The sequence below is a fragment of the Zootoca vivipara genome, chromosome 2 (assembly GCF_963506605.1).
Source record: "Zootoca vivipara chromosome 2, rZooViv1.1, whole genome shotgun sequence".
Lineage (NCBI taxonomy): Eukaryota > Metazoa > Chordata > Lepidosauria > Squamata > Lacertidae > Zootoca > Zootoca vivipara.
The window spans coordinates 17983709-17996390 of record NC_083277.1 but is presented as its reverse complement, the minus strand read 5'-3'; the positions used below and the strand labels follow the sequence as shown (position 1 = coordinate 17996390).

Below are 12682 nucleotides of genomic sequence, written 5' to 3'. Positions count from 1 at the left end.
GCTGCTGGGTGACCTTGGGCTAGTCACACTTCTCTGAAGTCTCTCAGCCCCACTCACCTCACAAAGTGTTTGTTGTGGGGGAGGAAGGGAAAGGAGAATGTTAGCCGCTTTGAGACTCCTTAGGGTAGTGATAAAGCCGGATATCAAATCCAAACTCTTCTTCTTCTTCTTCTTCTTCTTCTTCTTCTTCTTCTTCTTCTTCTTCTTCTTCTTCTTCTTCTTCTTCTTCTTCCAATGTGATGTTCCATAATGTTCATTTATGATAACATCCACTGTCTTATACATAAAAAGTCTATCACAGATGAGCAAATTTAATCAGAAAATGGATGTAGGTACAAGAATGTTTATGAACAGTGTACAGTGGTATCTCTACTTACGAATTTAATGTGTTCCGAACGCACATTCGTAAGTCGGAAAAAATTGTAAGTCGAATCCCATAGGAATGCATTGGGAGAAAAAATTCGTAATTCGAAGCAACCCTATCTAAAAATTCGTAAGTAGAAAAAAATTCTATCTAAACCGCATCCAAGATGGCAGACAGAGCTCCATTCATAAGTAGAAACATTCGTAAGTAGAGTTATTCGTAAGTAGAGGTACCACTGTATTACATTCTCAAGCTTAGGCTGAGATTGGATAGAATGCCGAGCTTTTGTGTACCGTATCTGTAAAATCGTTAAAAAGCTTTAGAATACAGTATGATCCATTTTGTGCATTCATTCATTACTTCTTTAGTCCACCCTTTCATTTCTACTCCCAGACAGGCTGCTAGGTAGGTCAGAGTGAGGGAGGGTTAAGGTTATCCGATATGATGGCATCCAGAAGTTGTAGGGGCTCCAACTTCCATTGACCCTGACCATTGGCCATGCTGTCTAGAAATGATGGGAAATGGAGTACAACCACCTCTGGAAGAGAGGGCAGTGCTGTTTAATAAAAGGCTTGTTGCTGTTTAGTCGTCCGTGACCCCATGGACCAAAGCACGCCAGGCACTCTTGTCTTCCACTGCCTCCCACAGTTTGGTCAAACTCATGTTCGTAGCTTCGAGAACACTCTCCAACCATCTCATCCTCTGTCGTCCCCTTCTCCTTGTGCCCTCCATCTTTCCTAACATCAGGGTCTTTTCCAGGGAGTCTTCTCTTCTCATGAGGTGCCCAAAGTATTGGAGCCTCAGCTTCAGGATCTGTCCTTCCAGTGAGCACTCAGGGCTGATTTCCTTCAGAATGGATAGGTTTGATCTTCTTGCAGTCCATGGGACTCTCAAGAGTCTCCTCCAGCACCATAATTCAAAAGCATCAATTCTTCAGCGACTTATGGAGTGAAAACTTTATAGTGGCGTGTGTGTGTATCGCTATATAATTTGGTTTTCCTTTGGTCTCTCTCTTTTTATAATAATTTTTATTAGAATTTTTCAAAATACAAAGAAAAAGACACAAAAGAAAAACACTACAATAATAACACTACAAGAAAAATAAACACACAGAATCAAATTACTTATTCCTTTCCCCCCTCACATTATATATGGGGACCCCCCTCGGGTTCCTGTCCACTGTGGTTCTTTGGCAAATTTATATTTTTAGCAATTTCTAAACCATTTTAATCACCTTATATAATCTTATTTTACTCCTATCACTTAACACATTCATAGATTCCACAGATTATTTGCAGCCTAATTCTATTCTTAATATGTTACTTTTGCATATTTTTTAAAAAATATAGCTTAGAATCTTTCCATTCTTCTTCTATCGCTTCCTCCCCCTGGTTGCGGATTCTTCTGGTCATCTCAGCCAGTTCCATAAACTGTCTATCTTTGCCTGTTTAAGATTCTCTTGCAAAGGATTTTCTTTATGAAAATTTGTGTTGTCACCAAAGAACAATACAAAACAGAAAAGGAAAGAAGAATTAGATTGCAATGACAATGAGAAGAGTCACATACCTGTGTCTAATGCATATGTTTGCAACAGCAAGCAGAAAAACAACTTATATTTTAAAAGAAGCTGGTATATAAGTCCTCTGCTGTAAATTATCAGTGCTCCATCCATTGATTTAATTAAAACTTTCTCATCTCTTCCATAGCACTCCCCTAAACTAATTGACAACAATTCAGTTTAAAGGGTTGCAACATTTTCCCTGTTGTAGGCAAAAAATGATTTGCATTACATTCTGTGAAAGAGTTGTTAATCTGAATTAATGACTTACCTTGCCTACATTTTGAAAAGTAGAAATATTTTTATAACTCCAAAAGGAATAAAAAAAAATCACAATCAATATTTAGTGCTTTAAGGTAGTGTTTTCTTGATTGCTTTCCACATATTAAAATATTCAGAATTATAAAGACTGAATTCCTTGTTTTGAGATCAGTTGCAAAAACAATTCAGACTCTCTGAACTATTAAAAAATAGTCTCTCTTATATAGGGACATTTTAAAAATCTACATCTGCTGCATCACAACCAGCATTTTTGCCAACAATATTTAAAATATTCATGAAGATTTTATAGGAGAAATCACTCTGCTATACGTTTGGGAATTTTGGCCCCCTGACTTCAATTAAGGCACATTGGAAGCTACAACTCAAACTTCAAACATACTTTCAAAGCACATTTTCCTTATGGAAACTCTCATCTATTCCCACCCACCAACACCAACCCCCCCCTTCCACTTTGCTAGATGAAAGGAATGTAAACCACAAAGCCACCAAAACTCTAAAGAAATTCTAAAGTGCACAGAGAATGAGGCAAAGTAAAAAGTAAAAAAAAAGGAAGCCCCTTTCACAGGGGAAGAGAACTTTCACGTAACATTCTTTATGGTCTTTCTCCACACCTCAGTTGTGATAGTGATTGTTAGAACTTCTTCTAACATATGATAGTGATTATTGTAACTTCACATTGCTTCTGGTAATTCTTTACATTTTAGGGGCCAGCAGGAAACGTCAACAAATTCTCACATTCGACCAGCTGAATTCCTTTGAGAGAGGGTCAAATTTCAATATTATGTCCATGGTTTAGCAGGAAATATGCAACAAGTACATGTCCAAAACAGGTCTTGAGAGATCTACTCATGTAGTTCCTGACCAATGGCCTACAAACATCTTATGGATGCCAGTAACTTGGTCATTGTTGCTATGTCAACATTCACTAAGTTACTGCTATTAATCTTATAGATAGATGGTCTCAAGAAAGAAAGAAAAAGCCAGGCTATTTTTAAAGATAATTGCCATTTATTATTGCCTAAGGGAAGACACACACACACACACACACACACACACACACACACACACACACACACACACACCATCTCTACCAGCAAGCACCCCAAATGCTTTGTGATTGCCTTCACATCACATACACATAGAGAGTGATCCAACTGTTGGGGAGTATGAGTGTATCTCAAAATCTCTGCTCTAGAACGTCTCAAACCTGAAGGCTGAAAACCCAGAAGTAAATGCTCCCGTTTTCGAACGCACATCTCGCCACTGCCTCATTGAGGCAAGACCTACTGGGAAGAGTTGCTGCGATAACTATTCCTGCACTGTTTTAGTTGCTTTGAATAAAACATTAACGGCATGGACGCCATGTTTTTATTGTCGACCTACACTTGACACAGGCTCTGAACTGGCAAAGACAGACCAGGAATGAGGCCTTGGGGTCGTAAGGTATCCAGTGTGTGGTAGCTATGAAAAAAGGTTAATTCCATGCCAGGGATCATTAGGAAAGGAACTGAAAATAAAATTGAAGATACCATAATACCATGATAGAAATTTATTGTGTGATCACATTTGGAGCACTGTGTGCAGTTCTCATTGCCTCACTTCAAAAAGTACTGTACTTGTCCGTCTATAAGACACCCCTGGGTATAAGACTACCCCTATTTTGGGGGACTCGGATTTAAGAAAATGGGGGGAGATGCCACAGAGTTGTTGAGCCTTTTTGTGGAGGATTGCCCAGGGTTGTTGAGCTTTTGCACATGTCACAAAATCCACATCCCGTCTGTCCCATTGCCGGCAGGAGCTGCCAATCGCCCGGCCAACTGCCAGAGCATCAGCCAATCAAAACCACCCTTTGACAAAGCAACCAATAACATGCAATATAGCTGATGACAGCTGCGGCAGCAACCAATCAAACGTCCACCCTATGGACCGTCCATGTATAAGACGAGCCCTACTTTTTAGCATGATTTTAAAAGGAAAAAAACATAGTCTTATACACGGAAAAGTATGGTATATTTAGAGTTTGGACTCTGAATGCCAGGCCATGACTGAGCAGAGCTATGCAAAGCTCAAATTCTCTTGTGTGAGTTCAAACAGGGACAAGTGCTTGGAGCAGGAATAGCCAGCAGTGAGGGGAGACACTGCAAGCTCAGCCTCTCGGCAGCAGCGTCACTGCTATGTACCAGGATGTCTAGTAGGGTGGGACAGGGTGGTGGGAAGATTGTGACAGCTTGGGCTCTTCCACTTCACTCAAACTGCCCTGCTCTCAGCGCTGCCATTCACCACCCCATCACTTCCTCCCATAAATAGCAGGGATGCTGCTACTGGGAGGCCAGGATTGCAGAACTACCTCTTACCACCAACCGCGCCTGTCTTGCAGCAATGCTGCTCTTTGTTTAAGAAGCCTTTCTCTGGATCGTGACTCAGACATTTGATGGAATAATGTACATTAGGTCTGAGCACTGGGCCCAGCCAAAGCTGAAACCAAATACAGTGGTACCTCGGTTTACAAACACAATTGGCTCCGGAAGTCTGTACTTAACCTGAAGCGTACTTAACCTGAAGCGAACTTTCCCATTGAAAGTAATGGAAAGTGGATTAATCCGTCCCAGACGGGTCCCCGAAGTACTTAACCTGAAGTGTACTTAACCCGAAGTATGAGTGTAATTGGTTCCGGAAGTCCGTACTTAACCTGAAGTGTATTTAACCTGAAGTGAACTTTCCCATTGAAAGTACTGGAAAGTAGATTGATCCGTTCCAGACGGGTCCGCGGAGTACTTAAACTGAAAATACTCAAACCGAGGCGTACTTAAACCAAGGTATGACTGTAAGGGAGATCTGGACTTTGGCAGAGTCAAGCAGAAGCAGCTCTGGGTTGGGCTGTCCGGAGCAATCGGGCATACACAGGGGGCAGGGAATTGGGTGGGGAGGAAAGGCAGGCTGCCTCAGCGTGTTCCCCATGAAAGCAATTGGATAGTTTTTCTTTCCAATGAAAAGATTAAAATATGTTTGGACAAACTTGCTTTTGTCGTTATTTTCTTCCAGCAAATCTTCCAAGTCATCCCACTTGCCATCTGTGTTGAATCTGAAATTGTTTTTATGTATGTAATGGGTTTTTAAAAAAATATTTTTACTTGTGCAATTATTTAGCGGTTTGTACATATGAAATGGGTATATGAATGTTTTTATTGTTTTGTAAAATAGCACTAAGATTCCTCACAGAAAGCAAATCACAGTAGTAGCAGCAGCAGCATTGTCTGTAAGCTCCTAAAAGTCATGGATATTTTTTTCCTTGTCCAACTATTTACACAATATGCATTTTCCCTAAAGTCTCCTCAGAGCTGCTAGAACATCCCGGTTCCTCAGGCTGTATATGAATGGGTTCAGCATGGCTGGGACAATGGTCATGAACACTGAGTTGATCATAGCCTTTTCTGCTGAATAGGAAGATACGGGTGTCATGTATGTTAAAATGGCCGCACCATAGAAGACCCCCACCACACACAAGTGGGACAAGCAGGTCCCCAGGGCCTTGTGGCTACTTCCGGAGGAGCGGGACCTCAGGACCTGAAGGAGGATGGCTGTGTAGGAAGCTAGGATGATTGTGATGGGGATGAGGAATACTAGGAATGTTCCGAGGTATATTGATTTTTCAAATGCAGAATTGTCAGAGCAAGAAAGCTTTAAAAGTGCTGTATAATCACAACCGATGTGTCTAATCACATTGGACTTGCAGTAGGGAAGAGGCAGCACATAGAGGGAACAGTTCAGGGCTTGCACAGAAGACCAGAACCAGGAAGCGACTGACATGATGTTGCAGATTTTGCTCCTCATGAGGACCGGATATTGCAGCGGCCTGCAGATAGCCACGTACCTGTCATATGACATGGTTGCCAAGATGAGGCACTCTGCTCCTCCCATGACCAGCGTGACAAAAATCTGGACGACACATCCATAGAGTGAAATGGTGTAGCTGTGGGTTGCGAAATCCACGGCCATTTTGGGAACAATGGAGAGAACTTGGCAGAGGTCCATGAAGGCCAGTTGGCTGAGGAAAAAGTACATTGGGGTCCGAAGGCCAGAGCTCACTCTAATTAAGAACAGGAGGAGGCTGTTTCCAAGGAGGGCGATAAGGGACATGAAGAGGATGGCGCCAAGGAAAAGGGTGGGCGACTTCTGATGCTGAAGTCCAACAAGAACAAACTCCGTCCACGATGTTTTATTCTCATCCTCCATTCCTTCTTCATTTGTCCGGATTTCAGCTGAGTAAGATACAAGGAGAGAACATGTGGGGAATGGAATTCACACTTTCCTGTGAAAAAAATTAGGTAAAGCACCCTTAATATTATAACTGTGGAATGACAACATTTAAAAATAAAACATGCCATCTTCAGTTACAAGTGGTTTTTGTAGGTAAGCTATGCAGCTAAAACCATCCTGTTGGAGAAATGGAGGAAACCTGGGAAGAGAGGACATAGATCCAGCCCAGGCTGCCCCTTTCAAAGAGTTTCCCACCATAATGTTATATGCTAATTTATTTTATTTTATTGGTTATAGAATCATAGAATCATAGAGTTGGAAGAGACCACAAGGGCCATCCAGTCCAACCCCCTGCCAAGCAGGAAACACCATCAAAGCATGCTTGACATATGTCTGTCAAGCCTCTGCTTAAAGACCTCCAAAGAAGGAGACTCCACCACACTTCTTGGCAGCAAATTCCACTGTCGAACAGCTCTTACTGTCAGGAAGTTCTTCCTAATGTTTAGGTGGAATCTTCTTTCTTGTAGCTTGAATCCATTGCTCCGTGTCCGCTTCTCTGGAGCAGCAGAAAACAACCTTTCACCCTCCTCTATATGGCATCCTTTTATATATTTGAACATGGCTATCATATCACCCCTTAACCTTCTCTTCTCCAGGCTAAACATACCCAGTTCCCTAAGTCGTTCCTTATAAGGCATTGTTTCCAGGCCTTTGACCATTTTGGTTGCCCTCCTCTGGACACGTTCCAGCTTGTTAGTATCCTTCTTGAACTGTGGTGCCCAGAACTGGACACAGTACTTATCAGTTTTTGTTTCTATAATTTTTGTTGCTAAAATTTTATAGCACAGGCAGAACAATGGAACAGTACAGTATGAACGAACTATACAGAACATCTTAATGAGAAAAGAGGAAAAGAGATAGATAAATATATAGAATAAAAAAGGATGCAAAACAATAAACAAACACATCGTTCTCAAATCTCTACTTCTTATGCTGAATAAATACAAGCACAAAAAATGAGTATAAAAAGTCAATGGGGGGATAGTTTATCAGTTTTATCTTACCATATTGTGACCTCACACAATGGCTTAGCCAACATAAAAACATGTCATATTAACAATAATTAAAAGGGAGAGAGTGAGGAAATCCAGTATTGTGACACAGCTGTGAGGACTGGGTAGTTTCAACAGCCTTGTAACCACCCAGAAGTAGCCATTTGGCTTTGTGATGGGCTTCTTGTAGAGTTCTTCACAGCACTTATTAGCAGCTAGGAGCTGGATAAAATTGGTCATTTGGGCTTTGATGGTCTGACTTATTCACCATTCCCAAATCACAAAATACAGCCATTGTATTTGGTGGGTCATGGATCAGGAGGAATGATGACCAAGACCAGATCCTGCCATTTATTTATTTTTTAGCTTGAAAGACTTCCTTAGCCTGATAGCTGTATTTTCCCAATCATTTGTGCACTGCATCTTCCCCCCTTCCCTTTAGCTCTTCCTAAAAGTAAGTTGCTCGTCTTCACTTGACAACATGGCCAGAGGGGAGACACAGAAAAGAAGTGAGTAAGAGAAAGGCTCCCCGAGTGTCTTTGTGTCTCAAAACTCAAAGGTAACTCCCCAGCTAACGAATGCTTTCGGTTAGCAATTTGCAATGGTGCCAAAGTTTGAAGTGGCAAATTTGCATAGATGCCAATGGCATGAGTTGCCAGATTGAACTATAGGTTGTGCAAATTCTTCTGGAAGATAGCAGGGTTACCAAATGGCAACAAACAAAAGACCACTTGCTACCTCTCAGTGTAACAAGGACTGAGAGATTGTGGGGGGGGGGAATGGGGGGCTCGTTTAATCTCACTGTAAAGAAGTGGTACAGTGACAATATTACACCGGACACTAAAGTGGGTATCAGTGGTGCTATTTTTCTAGAAAAAGAGGTGCTGGAACTCACAACAAACACCTCCCTTGTTCTCTTATAAATGACAATGGCACCTACCTGAGAGGTGCTGGAACTGATTTCCGGCGAGTTCCGGCTGAAAAGAAAAAATCTCTGGGTATCACCCATAGTGCCCTGAGTTCATTGGAGAAATGGTAAACTTTTTTTTTAAAGTAACATTCACATTACTTCAAAGGCTCTGATAAGCACACAAAGGGAACTATATATTCTGCCCAAAGTCAGTGTAGAATATGCCATAGAATTCTGTGTTCGTGTAGATTTCTGTTCTCTGTTGATATGCATTTCTGATTATGGGATCTTTTTCTCACCTTGAATTTTGTGTTTTTAAACATAGGGATGCAACCATATAATTGATACTGAAGCAAGAAAGATCCTTCACCTCAAACAACAACCCAAACCAATTTGCTCTCTCAGCACCAGAATTAGGTTCACAATTTCAGGTGTGCTGGTATACATACATACACACACACACACACACACACACACACACTTGTGTTTTCCCCCTTTGGATTGTGTTTGCCTGTCCCAGATTCACTTGCAAAGGATTTTGTATATGAAAATTGATCTTGTCATCATCATAAATGCCAAAATGAATCAATTTGTGTTGAAAATGCAACCTATATTAATATTAAGAATCACATACCTGTGTCTAACGCATGTCTTTCTGCCAGCAAGTAGAAAACCGATGTGATTTTTAAGAAGCTGTTGGTCTTTAGATGTTCTGCTGTAAACCTTCAGTGCTCCAACCATTGATTTAATTCAATCTTGCTCATGTCCTCCACCATAAACTATTGACAATAATTCAGTTTAAAGTGTTCCAGCCTTTTTCTTGTTGCAGGCAAAAAATGATTCACAGTACGTACATTCTTTAGAACAGAGTTGTTACTCTGAGATAATGACATTTTTTTTCTTACATTTTGAAAACCATAAATATTTCTATAACTCCAAAAGAAAAAGAGAGAGAAAAATCACAATCAATATTTAATTTTCTTGATTGCTTTTCACATCTTAAAATATTCAGAATCACGAACCCTAAATTGCTTGATATGAGGTCAGCTGGAAAAACAATCTAGACCTTGTGAACTATAAAGAATGGTCTCTCTTCTTGTAAAGGAACATTTTAAAATCTACATCTCCTACTTTATCTCTGCAAAATCTTTACTTAGTCCCACAGGGTCTAGCAGTAAGAAAAAAATGTGCCTTCTTTGGATCTATATTATAACCAGCATTTTCACGATCAGTATTTAAAAGCTCCAAGGAGAAACTATCACACTCCTGCATATTTGGGAATTTTGGCTCCCCAACATATTAAGTAATACTTCCAGAAGTGGAAGCTACAAATCAGGTTTCAAACAGTATATTGCCTGCCCCATTAGATAATGGGAATCTAAAGATAGCACCATATGCTGCTTCTGCAGACATGGGTTCCTCCAAGCTAATGTCCACTAAATAACATGAATGAGGGAGCAGAAGATTCTGGGGAGAAGTACAAGCCTCCATTCAGTTCTCATTCTCCCTGTTCTTTGATGAGGTTGACGTTCTTCTGCTTGATTCCCTTTATACCTTATGTCTCTGTAACTGTCCCTTTCTAGGTCTCCTCCTACCTGTCCAAATACTTGTCAACCTTTCCAAGGGAGAGCAAGAGCGGTCTGAAGGAGTGGCTGACTCTCTCACCTGTAGCCCACATCCCAACACAGAAGCTCTCTGGACTAGAGGGAATTTCTCAAGAGGGTAGAGAAAATACGCTCCTGTGGGGATATTTGAATGTAGCTGGGAGTTTGCCTTTCCATCATAATTTACTTTATTGGAACTGATGAGAGCCAGGGTGGTGTAGTGGTTAAGAGAGGTGGACTCGTAATCTGGTGAACTGGGTTTGCTTCCCCGCTCCTCCACATGCAGCTGCTGAGTGACCTTGGGCTAGTCACACTTCTTTGAAGTCTCTCAGCCTCACTCACCTCACAGAGTGTTTGTTGTGGAGGAGGAAGGTAAAGGAGACTGTTAGCCATTTTGAGACTCTTGAAAGGGATTGAAAGGTGGGATATCAAGTCCAAACTCCTCCTCCTCCTCCTCCTCCTCCTCCTCCTCCTCCTCCTCCTCCTCCTCCTCCTCCTCCTCCTCTTCTTCTTCTTCTTCTTCTTCTTCTTCTTCTTCTTCTTCTTCTTCTTCTTCTTCTTCTCCTCCTCCTCCTCCTCCTCCTCCTTCTCCTCCTCCTCCTCCTCCTCCTCCCACCAAAGTTTGATAGAAAGGATCTGGGCATAGCTGCCAAGTTTTCCCTTTTCTCACGAGGAAGCCTATTCAGCATAAGGGAAAATCCCTTTAAAAAAGGGATAACTTGGCAGCTATGGATCTGGGATCTTCCTTCCTTCCTTCCTTCCTTCCTTCCTTCCTTCCTTCCTTCCTTCCTTCCTTCCTTCCTCCCTCCCTCCCTCCCTCCCTCCCTCCCTCCCTTCCCTTCCCTTCCCGTCCCGATTCCTTGTGAGAGGCATAAATATGTATTGAATTGGGCTTTCAATCTGACACCAAACCTTTTTAACTGGTCCAACAATTTGGGTTGAGCATAACTCAAGAATACTTAGCATCAGGGTAGCATCAGTTCTAAGGTTGTCAGAATTTCTCCAATACAGGCTGCTTCAATATGGGCTGCAGACACCTCCCTAATATGTAGAGGGTGAATGGGGTTCATTTATTATCAGTTATTAAGAATCTGGCTCACAATTATTTAGCTGCCAACCAAGGCCTCAGTGCTGAGTATATTATACATACCCTCCAACATTTTGCCAATGAAAATAAGAACGTCCCATTCCATATTGATAATTTTACTATTTATACCCCACACATCTGATTGGGTTGCCCCAGCCACTCTGGGCTGCTTCCAAAATATATAAAAACATAATAAAACATTAAACATTCTTTTAAAACTTCCCTATACAGGATTGCCTTCAGGCGACTCAGGGGCTGGATAACTCCATACCCTCCAACATTTCTCCAATGAAAATAGAGAATTCCCAAGACGGAATTAAGATTGCCAGAAGAAATATCAACAACCTCAGATATGCTGATGACACAACTTTGATGGCAGAAAGTGAGGAGGAATTAAAGAACCTTTTAATGAGGGTGAAAGAGGAGAGCGCAAAATATGGTCTGAAGCTCAACATCAAAAAAACCAAGATCATGGCCACTGGTCCCATCACCTCCTGGCAAACAGAAGGGGAAGAAATGGAGGCAGTGAGAGATTTTACTTTCTTGGGTTCCATGATCACTGCAGATGGTGACAGCAGTCACAAAATTAAAAGACTTCTGTTTCTTGGGAGAAAAGCAATGGCAAACCTAGACAGCATCTTAAAAAGCAGAGACATCAGCTTGCTGACAAAGGTCCATATAGTTAAAGCTAGTTTTCCCAGTACAGTCATACCTTGGTTTAAGTACGCTTCGGTTTGAGTACTTTCAGTTTAAGTACTCCGCGGACTGTCTGGAATGGATTAATCCACTTTCCATTACTTTCAATGGGAAAGTTCGCTTCAGGTTAAGTACACTTCAGGTTAAGTACAGACTTTCGGAACTAATTGTGTACTTAAACCGAGATACCACTGTAATAGCCAAACTATTTTTTAGGCCTGCCTGAATATTTTGACTTGCAATGTGACATTCAGTGCCCCCGAGCATCAGCAATTGGGGAGGAAAAGCGGGACATTCCAGGGATCAAATCAGAAACAGGGATGGCTTCTGTAAATCCGGGACTGTCCCTGGAAAATAGGACACTTGGAGGGTCTGGAGTTTCTGGCATCTTCAGCCACTGTGAGAACAGGATGTTGGACTAGATGGGCCATTGGCCTGATCCAGCAGGCTCTTCTTTCGTCAATGGGTCCACTACTGGGATGTGTGCCTTTGGCATGGTGACCTTGGCCCTTTGAGTGGAGCTGACTGCATTCATAGTACGCAGGAAATTCACTCAGTTGGTTCCACCCACATAGTTCTGATATGCACTTATCCTCTCCAACAGTCCTCAATCACTCTCTGTGTGTATGTGATGTGGATTGTACCACAGATCTCAAAAAACCCATGCATTTGGTGGCATGGGGGCATTGAAATTGAAATGACAAGCACTGCACAGTTTAGGCGTGTTAATGTGACATTAACCTACATGTGTATAAATCTGGATCAACAAGTAAATGTAAAAGGTAAGGTAAAGGACCCCTGGATGGTTAAGTTCAGTCAAAAGTGACTACGGGGTTGTGGAACTTATCTCGCTTTCAGGCCGAGGAAGCTGG

At 41.7% G+C, this 12682-nt stretch overlaps 1 protein-coding gene across 1 annotated transcript; it reads right to left on the bottom strand.

Annotated features, from left to right (window-relative positions):
* Positions 1–5501: 5501 nt before the first annotated feature.
* On the bottom strand, positions 5502–6437 carry LOC118080092 (olfactory receptor 2AK2-like). The gene is given in 1 exon segment (XM_060271013.1): positions 5502–6437. A coding segment is annotated over 1 exon segment (936 nt).
* Positions 6438–12682: the final 6245 nt, after the last annotated feature.